Source organism: Staurois parvus, unplaced genomic scaffold, assembly GCF_062004578.1.
Source record: "Staurois parvus isolate SC_StPar_1 unplaced genomic scaffold, SC_StPar_1.0 ptg000839l, whole genome shotgun sequence".
NCBI lineage: Eukaryota > Metazoa > Chordata > Amphibia > Anura > Ranidae > Staurois > Staurois parvus.
The window spans coordinates 4871007-4888310 of record NW_028318635.1 but is presented as its reverse complement, the minus strand read 5'-3'; the positions used below and the strand labels follow the sequence as shown (position 1 = coordinate 4888310).

The 17304-nt window shown below is 40.6% G+C and overlaps 1 protein-coding gene across 1 annotated transcript in view; it reads right to left on the bottom strand.

The window, feature by feature from the left end:
• ZZEF1 (zinc finger ZZ-type and EF-hand domain containing 1) overlaps nucleotides 1-17304 on the bottom strand; it is a 293759-nt gene that overhangs the window by 162192 nt on the left and 114263 nt on the right. Inside the window, exon 22 of the mRNA XM_089655409.1 lies at nucleotides 16-185. Coding sequence (XP_089511535.1) covers nucleotides 16-185 — 170 coding nt within the window. The remainder of the gene's footprint in view (nucleotides 1-15; nucleotides 186-17304) is intronic.

Genomic DNA, 17304 nt, shown 5'->3' with positions numbered 1-17304 from the left:
ACAGTGGATTACTACCTTTTTTCTGTTTCACATTTGTCATCAAATTCCACCTCAAAGTATGTTACACCTGGGCAAAGGAAAACCGTTGTGTCCCTACAGTTATTTTCATAATTGTGTGGCGATTCCATATTCCAGGTCTGCAGAACAACGGGCTGTTGCACCTGGTTCCAACTTTCCATTTCTACCTATTGAAAAAAAAGAAAAACATATTTGCATTACAGGGTATGATGCAGATATCCTTTCAAATGTACATGTAGTGTTTTCAAAGCTTTAGGCTCCATGCACACTAGCATTTTTTTCTGCTCCTAGAAGCTAATTGTGTTATCCTATGTGTCCATGCACACTATTTTAGGCTAGATGTGTTTTTCAAGCTTCAGCTTTTAGGAGCAGAAAAAAAACACCTTTCTTTTGTGTTCTTTGGAGCAATATACCAGCAGAAAAAAACGCAAACAGTTCCTAGAAACTCCTAAACACTGTTAACAGCTGCTAAACACCAGTTTCCAGTGTTGCCTTTTTCTTAGCCAGCGCCGCTGGTGACAACAACCAGCGTATAGCTAGTTGTTAAGAAGCCGGCCGGCAAGTTGGCCACCGAACGTTTAACAACAGATGCCTCATCAGCTGTCAGTGGGGTTCCCCATTGATAGCTACATGTAAGTTGAACAACCTAAGAGTCTGGTATGGATTGGGGGGGGGGGGGGGGGCCTGCACTGTTCTATTTATTTTTTGTGTGGAATTCCCTTTAAAATCCATACCAGAGCTGAAAGGGCCTGATATGGGTTGGGAAGGGGGGCACCCACACTTTTCTTTTTTTTTCCTCAATTTTTTATTGCAATTGTTTGCTTTACTTGCAGCTGTCAGTGGGGAGCACTGCTGACAGCCAAGTCCTTTGTGGTTAAGGACACTGCAGCTGGCTTTCCGGCCCTCTCCTAACAACCAGCTATTCACTGGTTGTTAATGACGCCGGCGGTCACCCATTCATTAACAAAAGCGCTACCGCTTTATAGTGTGGGAATTTTTACTAATATCATTAATATTTAATTATGAAATCATGCCATCTCCGTAGTTTGAAGTTTCCATTTGAATACTGTTACACTAAAAGAGTAATGATCATAAATTAAATATCACCAGACTCTCCTAGGTATTCTATATATTTTAAATAGAATCACCTGGTCCAACTTGTTATAGTAAAATATTAATTTGTCCTATAACAGAATATTTTTTAAGATCCATTTCCACTGGAAAACTAAAATAGTCACTGCTGGTCCTAGGGTGCCATATGGCAACCAATTGAGTTAATATATAAGCAAACACAGGGTTGATAATTAGACTGACCCACCAATCATAGAGAAGGTTACACCTTCTGAGCCAGGTTTATTACCATTTTATAAATGTTTTGTCTGTCACTCAATAAGAAAGCAAATCAGGTGACAGAAAGTCTTCACTGCCTCATTTAGATCTGACACCTCACTGAAGCCAGAGCACCCAGCTCCAGCCTACCTAGAAGCCATTTTGGGGGAAGATCAACTCTACCCATTAGTCTACAGCCATTTTAGGAGAGTCTGTCCAAATAGCCATTTAAAAAGGGTAACTATATCTTTCGCTTTTATAACTGATTTTTCTGTATGCACGTATTTTATGCTAGTTGATTTGCTACCACATTAGTTCTCCTAATAGCACAAAAATTTGGTAATTTTAATTTGCCTTAATTGGCATGACTTCAGATGAACTTCAGCCGGTAATTTTACTGCAGCGGATTCACGGGTCAAGTTAATCAAACACAGATTACTACCTGCCAAATTTTATCCAATCAGTTAGGATAGCTACAGAAGGGGACAATCATTACTGAATTCAATGTCATAGGTATATACTTTACAGTAATAATTAATTTTTGATCCTCATTGTAAAATAGAGTGTCTGTGTCCACCTATTAATCAAACTGTTAGTGGTGTTTGTAAGTGACTTATTGTAAATAAATATAAGGTTTTTTTTTTTAATACTGTGCAGTCAATACTTACACCAATCTCGAATGGGTATTTAAAGAATTCTGCTTGGCAAAATAACTCAAAATAAGTCAGCTCATTTTTATAAATTATTTTCATATTGGAGACACTGTTGTTCGTTCGATTTAGCTGACTGAATTAATAATTCAGGAATTCCCTGACATAGAGCACAAAAAATGTGTGAACAGAAGCCCAGGTGGCAGCCTTGCAATTCTGAGAAGCCACTGCCTGGTGTTGCAAAATCCATGATGCACTGACATGGGTGGAAGCCAATCCTTTGAACGATAAACTCAAATGGAAACTTGTATGATCCACCTAGCAATGGGGGAGCACAAAGAAGGGAGACCCCTGCGGGAACCCATAGGAAAGTACACAAAAAGGCAGAAGCTCAGAAGTACGTTTTCATAGAGTGTACCATGGTAAGATGGGAGAAAGAAACTTCTTTTAGATGTTTCAGGGCAGGACATAAAGGAAGGATAATATCCTGGTTGGGGTGGAAAGAAGAGACCACCTTTGGGAGAAAGAAATCTTTGGGCCTCAAGACAACGACAACCTAGTTTTTATGAAACACTTTTTCTTTTAGATTAACTAGGCTTGTAAGTATCTTCGAGCACGAGGAGATCTACGAGAATATGGCGCTTATGGTTCCCGCGCATGCGCAGTTTTAAGGAGATCGTCGACCACATTTCCACACTTTTATATCCCTTATGTCATTGGCTTTAATGTAGGAGCAAGCACACATCACATTGCCTTGTAACTACTTATTGTTACTCTTTTATTACGTTATTGTGGGCTGTTGGTTTTTCTCTGTTCATTTCATGCAACGATCCACGGGAAAATGGCACCCATGTTTCCACGTATGCGCACCTCGTGCTGATAACCGGCAAGATGGCGCCTGCTTAATTGGCATGAGCGCCCTTGCTATAAATAGAACCACATTGACGTCCAGCTGCTATGGCGCATACCCCTTTTGAGACTGTATGTGTTATGAAACGCGTTAAGGAGGAACCCCTGCACGCCGTGACGTCATGCCGCCGGCCATCTTTAATATCCAGCTGGTCAGTGCACAGAGCAGCTTTATGCTGCATATACCTAATTCACATAGATTCAACTTTGCCCATGGGAATTTATATACATTTTTACCTAAGTGTGTTCATTTGCTATTTTTAAATTCATTACAATAAATGTATTTTCTCATGAATAATTACTACACTATGGGTACTACTATTTTTTGCTCCACACCGAGCACTTAATCCCACAGGATCCCCAGGTGACCCTCCCAGGGCCCAGAGGAGAGAAAGTTTAAAGCAGACCCCGACTGTAGCCAGCCTTTAAAGGGGACCTCTAGAAGTGCCTTTCCATCATCACTATCCACAGAAGAGGCATCCACTCCAGGCTACATCCTTCCCAGGACAGAGGGAACCTCTGGTGTATTTGATGTAAATGCACATTTATATTGCGCCTCTGGTGAGTGTGCAATTTTACTGGTTTCCCTGCACGTCACCGGATCACATGTGTCACTGGGAATAGAGAAGTCACCTGTTCAACTTATCATTTTCCTGTACCTCCACCACTCTCATCACTTATTGGACATTCAATATTGTTGCAATTTTGTCAGATATAGTGTATGTTTGTTGGGTATTATTATCTCACATTGGATACGGACACCATTTGTCACCATTGTGGTATTTTATTCTATTCTATATTGGACATTTTCTTGTGCACTTTAGCCTCAGGCATTTTGCATTTATAGGTTTTAGAATTTTATAGCGCTGCACTACACATTTTATAAGGATAATATCCTGGTTGGGGTGGAAAGAAGAGACCACCTTTGGGAGAAAGAAAGCTTTGGGCCTCAAGACAACCACAACCTAGTTTTTATGAAACAATAATGAGAGCTCCATACAAGATAAGGTCGCCAACTCAAATCACTCCACACAGAGATAACAGCATCAAGAAATGCAACCCTGGAGGTGAGGTCAGACAAAAGAATATTCCTAATAAGTTCAAGTTCATCTGAGGTGGCAAGAGTACCAGAATAAGCTCTAAAAAAAAACAGGAAAGTTTACAGGGGGAGATATATGTGTGAATTTCTGAACAAATGTTTTAACTAGAAAGTGAGAGGCCAGGGTCTCTGAAACAAAACAGCCAAAGCCAAAATCTATCCTTTGATGGTATGCTGATCTTGACCAGACTGGAGGAAGAACAGAATCTGTCCAACAGAGAACTTTCTAAGATAATAGTTCCCCGTCTCATACCAAGTAAAATTCGGTCTTTTGGGTGCAATAGATAGTACATGAAGTCGATATCCTAGCCTTCAAAAGTTTATGAATGATCTACTGACAGACCCCTGTCTCTCAAGGCTGTGGCTTCAACAGCCATGTCAATAAAGCCAAGAACCAAGAAGCAGGATGGAACAGTGGGCCCTGGGACAGATGATTCACAGGATTCGCAAGGGACCACCGAGAGACTGCCTATGTCGAAGTACATGTCCTCTTGGGCCAATTTAGTGCAATCAGAATCAATAGATTGCCCTTCATCTAGATCCTGCACAGAGGATGAGTAATAACCTGGAGTGGCAAAACAAATTACACAGTGCCTTGAAGGAGTATTCAAAACCCTTGAAATTTTCCACATTTTGTCATGTTACAACCAAAAACGTAAATGTATTTTATTGGGATTTTATGTGATAGACCAACACAAAATGACACATAATTGTGAACTGGAAGGAAAATGATAAATTACTTTCAAAATTTTTTACAAATAAATATCTGAAAAGTGTGGAATGCATTTGTATTCAGCCTCCCTGAGTCAATACTTTGTAGAACCACCTTTTGCAGCAATTTCAGCTGCAAGTCTTTTTGGGGATGTTTCTACCAGCTTTGCACATCTAGAGATGGAAATATTTGCCCATTCTTCTTTGCAAAATAGCTCAAGCTCTGTCAGATTGGATGAAGAGCGTCTGTGAACAGCAATTTTCAAGTCTTGCCACAGATTTTCAATTGCATTTAGGGTGGGGACTTTGACTGGGCCATTCTAACACATGAATATGCTTTGATCTAAACTATTCCATTGTAGCTCTGGCTGTATGTTTGGCTTTGTTGTCCTACTGGAAGGTGAACCTCCGCCCCATTCTCAAGTCTTTTGCAGACTCCAACAGGTTTTCTTCTAATATTGCCCTGTATTTGGCTCCATCCATCAATTCTGACCAGCTTCCCTGTCCCTGCTGAAGAAAAGCATCCCCACAACATGATGCTCCACCATTTCATGGTAGGGATTGTGTGTTAAGGGTGATGTGCACTGTTCGTTTTCCACCACACATCGTTTTGCTTTTAGGCCAATAAGTTCAATTTTGGTCTCATCTGACCAGAGCATCTTCTTTCACATGTTTGTTGTGTCCCCCATATGGCTTCTCACAAACTGCAAACGGGACTTCTTATGGCTTTCTTTCAACAATGGCTTTCTTCTTGCCACACTTCCATAAAGGCCAGATTTGTGGAGTGCTCGAATAATAGTTGACCTGTGCATAGATTCTCCCACCTGAGCTGTGGATCTCTGCAGCCCCTGCAGAGTTACCATGGGCCTCTTGGCTGCTTCTCTGATTAATGTTCTCCTTGCCAGGCCTGTCAGTTTAGGTGGACGGCCATGTCTTGGTAGGTTTGCAGTTGTGCAATACTTTTTCCATTTTAGGATGATAGATTGGATAGTCCTCTGTGAGATGTTCAAAGACTGGGATATTTTTTTTTATAACCTAACCTTGTTTTAAACTTCTCCACAACTTTATCCCTGTCTGGTGTGTTCCTTGGCCTTCATGATGCTGTATGTTCACTAATGTACTCTAACAAACCTCTGAGGACTTCACAGAACAGTTGTATTTATACGGAGATCAAATTACACACAGGTGGACTCTATTTACTAATTTGGTGACTTCTGGAGGCAATTGGTTACACTAGATTTTAGTTAGGGGTATTAGAGTAAAGAGGGCTGAATACAAATGCATGCCAGACTTTTCAGATATTTATTTGTAAAACATTTTGAAAACCATTTATCATTTTCTTTCCACTTCACAATTATGTGCCACTTTGTGTTGGTCTATCACATCAAATCCCACCCAATAAAATACATTTATGTTTTTGGTTGTAACATGACAAAATGTGGAAAATTTCAAGGGGTAAGAATACTTTTTCAAGGCACTGTATATCAGGTTGATCTATGGAGGTCACCAGAGCATCTAAGGCAAAAGTTGCTGGACCTGGCGACAAACTTGTTCAGTTTGTTGTTGAACGCCAGAAGATCCACGCTGGATGTACCCCACCTGTGACAAAGAGCTTGAAACACCTCCAGATGGGGACACATTCCTCCAGGTCCAGACACTGGGGACTGAGAAAGTCATAACTGGGATGTGGGTGGCGGACAAAACCAGAAAGTGCCATTCTTCCCAAGAAAGAGTCCATTCTGCTTCCTTTTGAGAGGTGTGGCTTCTGGTGACACCTTGATGCTTGATGTAGGCTACAGCTGTGGCATTGTCTCATTAGATTCTTGTCAGGTGTAATAGGAGTAGTCAAGCACTGAAAGAACAACCAAATCACTCTGAGCCTCAGAATGTTGAAAACGAAGTCCCCCACAGAGGGCATGCAGAATTTTTTCACCCATAGGGACAAGTTGTAAATCTTTATATCCAGAATGGGTAGGACTCCTCTATTTGGTTTGGTAACAGTAAAGAAGGTTTGAGTAGACATCTTGAAGTGTTCTTCTGTTAGTACAGGTAATAGCCCCTAGAGACTAAGGCTGCTGGAGCCAAGAGCTGTTTCCGCTAAGAAAGAACACCCAGAAAGCAGGAGAGACCTCAATTCTCAAGCGTGAAGGAAAACTTTTGCTTGGGTGTGTGATGAACCAGACCTACGTATTTTGTGTGAAGAGAAAGATGGAAAGCAGATTTCTTGAATTGGATCACTGGATCAAAACCTGTCCTGTGGATGCTTACAGACAGCTGGAAAGAAGACAAGTCATTCAGGAGAAGCTGGTCCAGATAACCTGTGGCAGGATGCCTGAGTTCTGAGAAGGGCAAGGAGAGGCACGAGGACCGTTGTGAATATTTTGGGAGGATAGGCCAAAATGCAGTGAGACAAACTGGAAATTACTTTCTAACCACTTGTAGTGCTGCTCAAGGTGCTCTAAAATAATCCGGTGTCTCACAGCAATGTAAGGGTGCAGGCTGTCTTGTGCTTAATACAGAAAGCAGTGTAAGATGGAGAGACTTCTCATTCCATGAAACTGGAAATGACAGTCTGCCACAACAAAGCACAGAAAAAGCTGATGAGGTGGATAAAAGGGAATATGCAGATAGGCATCTTCACTGTCTACGGACAGAAGGTCCAGTTTCAGAGAGGCAATAATCAATCTTGCGGATTCAATGTGAATTTGTGGAATTTGAAGGTGTTAGATTGAGGGTTTTTAAGTCCAGAATAGGACAAATACACCTTTTGGGCTTTGGTTCTGGGAAAAGGTTGAATAAAACCTTTGAACCTGTCTTGTGGGAGTACTGGCACAAATACTCCCTGGGACAAGAGATAATCCAGGGCATTCTGCAAATCTGACTGTCCATTGACAGTTTTTGTTGATTTGAGAGAAGAAACCAGTGAGGAGGCAGAGATTAAACCCAAAGGTCTGAATGATCTGTGACCCAGAGAGAGGCAATTTTAATAGATGTCCCCCACTGTTAAAGAGTTCCCTTCACTGGGAAGAGGGCTTTGGGGAAAACTTGGTGGATTTTGTGAGCAAAAGTCTTGTGCCTAAAGGAAAGGCTGAATTTCGGTTTTGAAGTTGAAGCCTGAGTAGAGTGGTTAGGTGTTCTCCATTTGGAAGAGGAGGAAGCTCCCAAGGAGCTTCCACAAAAAAATCTTCCACTGTGGAAGTAAAACTTTCCCATTTAAACCCTCCCCCCTTTCTTTCCGCAAGCACTGTGTCACAGGACACAGCGATTTGCGGCTCACGCAACTGGGGCACATTTAGCGGCCTAGGGATTAGGAGATCACTATGCACATGATCACAGTATCAACAAAGCTGTTATGAATGAATTCCATTCATAACAATTCTGCTTCCTATACTAGTGAGCTGTGATTAGCCCACAGCTATCACATGGTACCTGGGCCAATCACAGCACCTTGTACCCTGTTAATAAATGTGATTCTTGTGAGCTACTATGGCGTATACTTTAAGTGAATATATGTATAGGAAATCTACCAGATTATTTAATATATCACCGTGTGTTTGATATATGAGCAATGAATCAATTAATCTAGTACACAAATTATTAAGTATATAAATAAATAATTAAATAAAATAAATATGTGGGTTGCCTACACTATACACATATTCATACCAGTGTGTCTAAACAAATCAAAACCCGTGGTGTCGCTCTCCACTATCAGTACAATTAAATATACATATAAATATATGAATAATATAAATTAAATTAGATTAATAAATTGCAACAAAATTATATCAAGTGACTGAGTCCTGATATATTTCCACAGCTTGATGAAACAATCACACTAGTTATGCATGCATATCTTTGAAAAGTCCATGATCCTATGGTGTCTTCTAATGGTGCATTACAAAAAAAATATAGTCCACCAATTCATATATATTGTGCTCCTTCACCAGTTGTGCTCTCACCTGACGTATATAACCAAACTGTTAAGTGAGGTCATACAAGCTTGTGTCCCTTTAATTGGGATCAGAGGTGGACAAATGGATAAATCCCTGTATCCCAGATGGATGGATGAATGGAGTTTTTCCTTTTTCTCAGCAGGAGGTCTCGCTGTTTCCTAGGGATCTTTTTCCTGGAGGTGGATGGATGGAGTTATCCCTCTTCCCACTAGGGGGTCTCTTGATTCCTTTCAAACTTTTTCCGCCATGTGTATTTATACCATGTAATTAACAATTTTGCATGATCCTTAATATATTTGCCACACTCCAATATACTTGCTATGTGGTTGCCTTTAAGCGTTGTGACGTCAGAGCCCCTTCCCTACACGTTACGCCACTGGGTCATGTGGCTTCATCAGAGGAAACTGATTGGACGGCACAGCGCATATTGACTTATATAGGTTAATCTTATCCAGTTGCCCAATATTTATAGCAATTATTATTAATTCAATTCCCACTAGGGGGTCTTAAAGGCAACCACACAGCAAGTATATTGGAGTGTGGCAAATATATTAAGGATCATGCAGGGATTTATCCATTTGTCCACCTCTGAGCCCAGTTAAAGGGACACAAACTTGTATGACCTCACTTAACAGTTTGGTTATATACGTCAGCTGAGAGCACAACTGGTGAAGGAGCACAATAAATATGAATTGGTGGAATATATTTGTTTTGTAATACACCATTAGAAGACACCATAGGATCATGGACTTTTCAAAGATATGCATGCAATACTAGCGTGATTGTTATATCAAGCTGTGGAAATATATCAAGACTCAGTCACTTGATATAATTTGTTGTACTTTATTCATCTAATTTAATTTATATTATTCATATATTTATATGTATATGTATATTTAATTGTAATATTAGTGGAGCGTGACACAATGGGTTTTGACCGTGTACCATGTGATTAGCTGTAGCCAATCAGAGAGCACTAGTAATCACAGCTGAATGAAACTCATGACAGTTCAAAGCATTGCTGGTACAATGATCTTCACTGTAACAGCAATCAAAGTGTTAGAAAAAAATACCTGCTCAACCCCCCCAGAGTAGTACAGTGTTACTATGATGACACCAAACTACTCTGATGAAAGTAAGTAGAACAAAATTTATTTTACAATGGTCAAAAATATGTAAAACTGATTAAAAATTTTAAAATTCTTTATTTTTTTACATTTTTTTTTTAACATACTGTCACCAGTCAGTATCCCTGATCGCCACTACACGACTCATATGATGGCGCTTTACTGCGCCGGTGACCGTATGTAAACAAAAGAATTTTATTTCTTAATTTTCCAAAAAATTACAACTTCAAAAAACTTGCTATGCCTCTTACTAAATACCTCAGACTGTCTACTTTCCAAAAAGGGTCATTTGGGGGGTATTTGTACTGTCATGGCACTTTATGGCTCTCAAGAAATGAGACAGGCCATCAGTATATCAGAACTGATTATTTTTTAAATATATACAGCGGGTAAAAGGTATTGAACACGTCACCATTTTTCTAAGTAAATATACAGTTGCAAGAAAAAGTATGTGAACCCCTTGGGATTACGTGGAGTTTTGCATGAATTGGGCATAAAATGTGCTCTGAACGTTATCTAAGTCACAACAATAGAAGAACACAGTCTGCTGAACATAATACTACACAAACATTAGATGTTGCCATGGTTTAATTGCACATAACATGTAAACATTCACAGTGCAGGGAGGAAAAAGTATGTGAACCTTTGGACTTAATAACTGGTTGACCCTCCTTTGGCAGCAATAACCTCCACCAAACGTTTCCTGTAGCTGCAGATCAGACCTGCACAACGATCTGGAGTAATTTTGGACCACTCCTCTTCACAAAACTGTTTCAGTGTAGCAATATTCTTGGGATGTCTGGTGTGAATCGCTCTCTTAAGGTCATGCCACAGCATTTCAATTGGGTTGAGGTCAGGACTCTGACTGGGCCACTCCAGAAGGCGTATTCTGTGCTGTTGCAGCCATTGTTTTGTTGAATTACTTGTATGCTTTGGGTCATTGTCCTGTTGCATCATCCATCCTCTGCGGAGCTTCAGTTGGCGGACAGATGGTCGTACGTTTTCCTGCAAAATGTCTTGATAAACTCTGGAATTCATTTTCCCATCAATGACAACAATCCGTCCAGGCCCTGAGGCAGCAAAGCAGCCCCAAACCATGATGCTCCCTCCGCCATGTTTTACAGTGGGGATGAGGTTTTGATGTTGGTATGCTGTGCCTTTTTTTCTCCACACATAGTGTTGTGTGTTCTTCCCAAACAACTCAATCTTGGTTTCATCTGTCCACAGTATATTTTGCCAGTAGTGCTGTGGAACATCCAGGTGCTCTTTTGCAAACTTCAAACGTGCTGCAATATTCTTTTTGGACAGCAATGGCTTCCTCCGTGGTGTCCTCCCATGTACTCCATTCTTGTTTAATGTTTTCCTTATTGTAGATATGTCAACAAAAATGTTAGCATGTGCCAGAGATTTCTGTAGGTCTTTAGCTGACACTCTGGGATTCTTCTTTACCTCATGCAGCATTCTGCGCTGTGCTCTTGCAGTCATTTTTACAGGACGACCACGCCTAGGGAGAGTAGCAACAGTGCTAAACTTTCTCCATTTGTAGACAGTCTGTCTTACCGTGGACACATGAACATCAAGGCTTTTGGAGATACTTTTGTAACCCTTTCCAGCTTCATGCAAGTCAACAATTCTTGATCGTAGGTCTTCTGAGAGCTCTTTTCTGTGAGGCATGGTTCACATCAGACAGTGCTTCTTGAAACCAGTAAACCCAAAACAGGTGTGTGTTTTTTAAGGACAGGACAGCTGTCAGCAACACATCCAATATCATCACAGTGATTGGAGTCAAGGTTGGCTCACTCCTGGCTCCAATTAGCTCTGGGAGAACTCATTAAGCTAGGGCCTCACATACTTTTTCCTCAATGCACTGTGAATGTTTACATGTTATGTGCAATTAAAAAATGGCAACATCTAATGTTTGTGTAGTATTATGTTCAGCAAACTGTGTTCTTCTATTGTTGTGACTTAGATGACGTTCAGAGCACATTTTATGCCCAATTCATGCAAAACTCCATGTAATCCCAAGGGGTTCACATACTTTTTCTTGCAACTGTATTTCTAAAGGTACTATTGACATTAAATTTTCACCACATGTCTGTAAAATCCAATGCAATCTATACATACAAAGAAACCAAAATAGGTTCAGAAATTAGGTTATGCATAATAAAATAGAATGACACGGGGAAAAAGTACTGAACACACTAACTGAAATGTATTTAATACTTCGTACAAAATCCTTTGTTGGTAATGGCAGCTTAACCACCTGGTTCTCTCGTTCTGAGAGGATGTCATATTACGTCATCCCATTCTCACTGCGCATGCCCTCGGACACAGCGGATCACTGATCATGGAAAGAGCCGAAGATGTCGGCTCGGTCATGTGATCAGCTGTGTTCAATCACAGCTGATCACATGTAAACAGGGAAATGCCGGTTATCGGCATTTCTCTTCTCTCGAGCTGTCACGCTGACAGCTCGAGAGGAGAGCCGGTAATCGGCTTTCCGCGGAGGCGACATGTACACTGATCATCAGGGCACTGATGATCAGTGTAGCCCCAGCAGTGTCACCTGTCAGTGTATCAGTGCTTTATGTCAGTGCTCATCAGTGCCTCGTGCCAGTGCCTATCAGTGCTACATATCAGTGCCTACCAGTGCACAATGCCACATATCAGTGCCCATCTGAGCTGCCTTTCAGTGTCACCCATCAGTGCCAGTCATTGCCACCTATCATTGCCAATCAGTGCCACATATCAGTGCCAGTCAGTGCTGCCTATCAGTGTGCATAAGTGCCGCCTATCAGTGCCTGTCAGTGCCGCCTATTAGTGCCAGTCAGTGCCGCTTAACAGTGCCAGTCAGTGCCACCTATTAGTGCCAGTCAGTGCCGCCTATCAGTGCTGCCTATCAGTGCCATATATCAGTGCCATGTATCAGTGCTGCCTTTCAGTGTCCATCAGTGATGCCTGTCAATGCCCATCAGTGCCACCTACCAGTGCCTCCTCATCAGTGCCCATCAGTGCCACCTATCAGTGTCCATCAGTGCAGCCTATCAGTGCCCATCAGTGCAGCCCCATTAGCGCACATCAGTGAAGGAGAACAATCACTTATTTACAAAATTTTATAACAAAAACTAAGAAAATACATTTTTTTTCAAACTTTTCAGTGGTTTTTGGTTTAAGAAGGAGGTGATTAAATACCACCAAAATAAAGCTCTATCGGTCACAAAAAATGATAAAAATTTCATATGGGTACAGTGTTGTTTGACCGCGCAATTTTCATTCAAAGTGTGACAGCGCTGAAAGCTGGAAATTGGTATGGGCTGGATGGGGGTATAAGTGCCCTGTAGGCTAGTGGTTAAAGACGCCTCCTGTATGGAGAAACTAGTGTCATGAATTGCTCAGGTGTGATTTTGGCCCACTCTTCCACACAAACAGTCTTCAAATCTTGAAGGTTCCATGGGCCTCTTCTATGAACTCTGATCTTTAGTTCTCTCCATAGATTTTCTATTGGATTCAAGTCAGGTGAATGGCTGGGCCATTCTAGCAGCTTTATTTCCCTTCTTTGAAACCAATTGAGAGTCTCCTTGACTTTGTGTTTGGGATCGTTGTCTTGCTGAAATGTCCACCCTTGCTTCATCTTCATCAGTCTGGCAGATGGCAGCAGATTTTTATCAAGAATGTCTTGTTACATTTTTCCATTCATTCTTCAATGATATGAAGTTTGCCAGTACTGTATGCTGAAAAACAGCCCCACACCATGATGTTCCTACCTCCAAACTACACTATTGGTATGGTGCTTTGGGGGTGATGTGCAGTGTCATTTGACCTCCAAACAGGGTGTGTATTATGGCATCCAAAGAGTCCAATTTTGGTCTCATCTGACCAGACTATATTCTCCCAGTATTTCACAGGCCTGTCTAAATGTTGTGCAGAAAACTTTAAACGAGCTTCAACATTCTTTTTCTTCAGCAATGGAGTGCATTACTTAATGTTTTCTTTGAAACAACTGAACCTGCTAATTCAGAATTTCTGAAGCTCTTGGATGACTCTGATAATTTTTTTCACTCCTCTGTCAGAAATCTTGAAGGAGCACCTGGATGTGGCCGGTTTATGGTGCAATGATGTTCTCTCCACTTCCGGAATATGGTCCCAACAGTGCTCACAGGAACATTCAGAAGTTTATAAATCCTTCTGTTACCAATGCCATCAGTAAGTTTTGCAACAATAAGGTTGCGAAGGTCTTGAGAGAGCTTTTACCCATCAAGAGAGACACCTTGGTAATAAGACACCTTTTTACAGGCCTTCAGTTGAGACTGAACCAGCTGATAATAATTTGCTCTGACGGGGCAGGATTGCTTTCTAATTACTGATAGATTTCAGCTGGTGTCTTGGCTTTCCATGCTTTCTTGCACCTCTCTTTCTTCATGTGTTCAATATTTTTTTCATGTGTCATTCCATTTTATTACACATAACTTAACTTCTGAAATTGTTTTGATTTCTTTGTATGTATAGGTTGCATGGGTTATTATTGAAATGTGGTGAAAATGTCATGTCAATAGCACCTTTAGAAATATATTTACCTAGAAAAATGGTGACGTGTTCAATACTTATTTTACCCACTGTGTGTACCACAGTTTGTAGACGCTATAACGTTTAGTCAAACCAATTAAAATATGCACTTAGTGGAATTTTTTTTCACCAAAGACATGTAGCAGAATACATTTTGGGCTAAATTTATGAAGAAATTAGATTTTTTTTTTGGACATGTTTTATAACAGAAAATATCTTTTTCTTCCCCAATTTTTTTCTTTTTTCGTTCGTATAATAAAAAAATAAAATACCCAGTGGTGATCAAATAACACCAAAAGAAATCTCTATTTGTGTGAAAAAAATTATATACATTTCATTTGCGTACAGTATTGTATGACCGTGCAATTGCTAGTTAAAGTAGCACAGTGTGAATATTTTAAAAAAATGGTCTGCTCCTAATGGCACGTAACTCGCACTGGAAATCGCACCTGTACTGGGAACCTCCGTTCCCGTGTGGGTTTCGATTTAAAAAACAGTGCAGGAACTTCTTTCGTGCATGTCATGGCATCCCATTCACATGAATGGGCTCTTGTGTCTGTGCAAATTGCGGCCCCCACAGGTGTGACCCTATCCTAAGTGGTTATCCTAGTCCAGTTAGCTGCAGTTTGACATACTGAAATTGCAGTGACGTATGGGCCTGCAAAAGTAAAGAGTTTTTAAGAATGACTCAAACTTAGTATCTGTCAATCTTTGAATGAAGAAACATCTTCAATTGGTACAGTTAGATGTTTGTTTAAAGGATACGTCCACCTTTTGTAACATGTTACACCCATATTCAGGGTGTAACATGTAACAATTGTACCAGCCCCTGCACCTCCCGATGTGACAGCTAGTGGGGAATCCATGGCTCTGTTGACTGATTCTTCCTGTCAGTGTAAAACTGTCTGCTCGTATGAAAATTGAGCAGGCAGTTTACACTGACAGTTTGTAGGAGACCTGCATGGCACCAGCGATCTCCTGATCGCTGGTGCCATGCTTTCCAGGCTCCTAAAACAAAAAATAGTAAATGCACATTTTTTTTACCTGCAAATGTATTATTTTTTGTTAAAATGTGAACTTATCCATTAAAAATTGAGACAGCAGGATCAACTACTGGAACCAATTAATTTTTAGTGAACTCTTTCCAAAAGACAGAGTTCAAGATTTCTGAAGATTGGAAAATCTTTTCTGGAGTGATCCAATCTTCAAAGAATTCTATTTATTCATGAAAGGGGAATGTATTTACAGATTTTGCAAGTCTCTTTGTAACTTTGTAACTAAAGGGGCATATTGAGACGGTGGAAATCAAGTTCGTTAACGCCGAGGCTTTTGCACAGAGCGGAAGTAAGATTATCCACATTAGCAAGCATGTTACATGAAGCTGCAGCTTTAGGTGTAAAGAAGTGTGGGGGGTGAGAAATTCTCTGCAGCCTCCTCTAACACTGACTATGTCCTCATCATTCCCTTCTTTGCCACTGTTTAAGAAATTATACATTGATGCAGAAAAACCTGCTTTTGATAGGTAGGACTGCTTGTGGCATGCCTGAGATAAACTAAAATTGGATATTAAGACCAATATTGATATCAGGTCTTGCTCTAGTAGGAAGCATCGTCATTTCTGAGGTTGAGTGTTCTGCGGTTCTTCAGCAGAGCAAATGCTCATCTGGTTTTTGCCATAACTAGGGGTGAGGGTATTCCCCTGTGGGGTACTCGCAGAGTAAGATGCAGAATATAGAGAAAGTGTGTCCAAAAGCAGCAAGCAGGACCAGCCTGTAGTGAATTAGTGAAAAAGAGTGACTTGAGCACCTTATAAGGGCTCTATTGGAAATGGTGGCAAAGTTTGTAGCTAGTGGTGTGATGTACCTAGTCATCCACCTGAGACTAAGCTGTGAGTGGTTGAATTTTTAGCACCAAGTCTGGAAAGGTTACACTATAAAGTGAACATATTTGAGTCTAAATACAGCTTCCAATGTTTTGCCAAGGTAGTCCCCATCTGGATGAAGGAGTTGATTAAAGAGATGATTGAAGAATCCAAAGATATAATAACCTAGTCCAACACCTTAAGACACTAGAAAAAAAACCTGAAGATTCAGAGTAGGGTAGGGTTAAAAGGGAGGCATCCAGGGGGTGTGTCCTCAAAAGCTTGCCAGTGATCAATCACCTAAAACTACAAACGCATAACCCAGAGTCTATGAATACTCTGTGTATGAATGCCTGTGTACTGTACTGTGTGATTAAGATAGAAAATTGTATTAGTATCCAATTACACCTGTGAAGCACGGCAACATGCACTGCGTTAAAGTGTTACTAAACCCACAACAGTAAAATCAGTCTGTATATGCAGTAAAGCATGCTTGTTATATTCACTGTGGAACCTAAGGAGTTAATCTTTCACATTGTGTAAAAAGGATGTTTGTTCCTCTCTTCTCTGATCTTCCCCTTCTTCCAGTATCTCCCAAATATCTCCTGATAGAACAGAGGCTAAGGGCAATCTGCAAATTCTCAGTCTGGTGTGTATTGCCAAAACATTTTTTTTTCTTGGGAGAGTGCATGTGATCAGTACAGGGCCAATCAGCACTCTCCAGAGGTCAGAATCCTGCATCCTGCTACAGGAGAATAAAAACTCTTACATCTGTAACCAGTGCTCTGCTGGCCACTGACAGAAGTCACAAGACTACTCTAACTGCTGATGAGAAAAGGTATTTAGCAGTTTATATTTACTAAAATAGTTGCATTTCCATGTTCTGTGTACTGTGGGAGACAAGATAGAGTGAATACAGGGTCCCTGGGTTTATTAACACTTTAAGGTAGCCCATTTATTTTGAATAGGCTGCCTAAAAATCCTAAAATTGCAACTGACCCTCTTTCCTAACACAACGTCCAGTGTTGTAGTAGAGTGTTGGGGATCCATTTAACCACTTAGGGAGGTTTAAAACATCCTG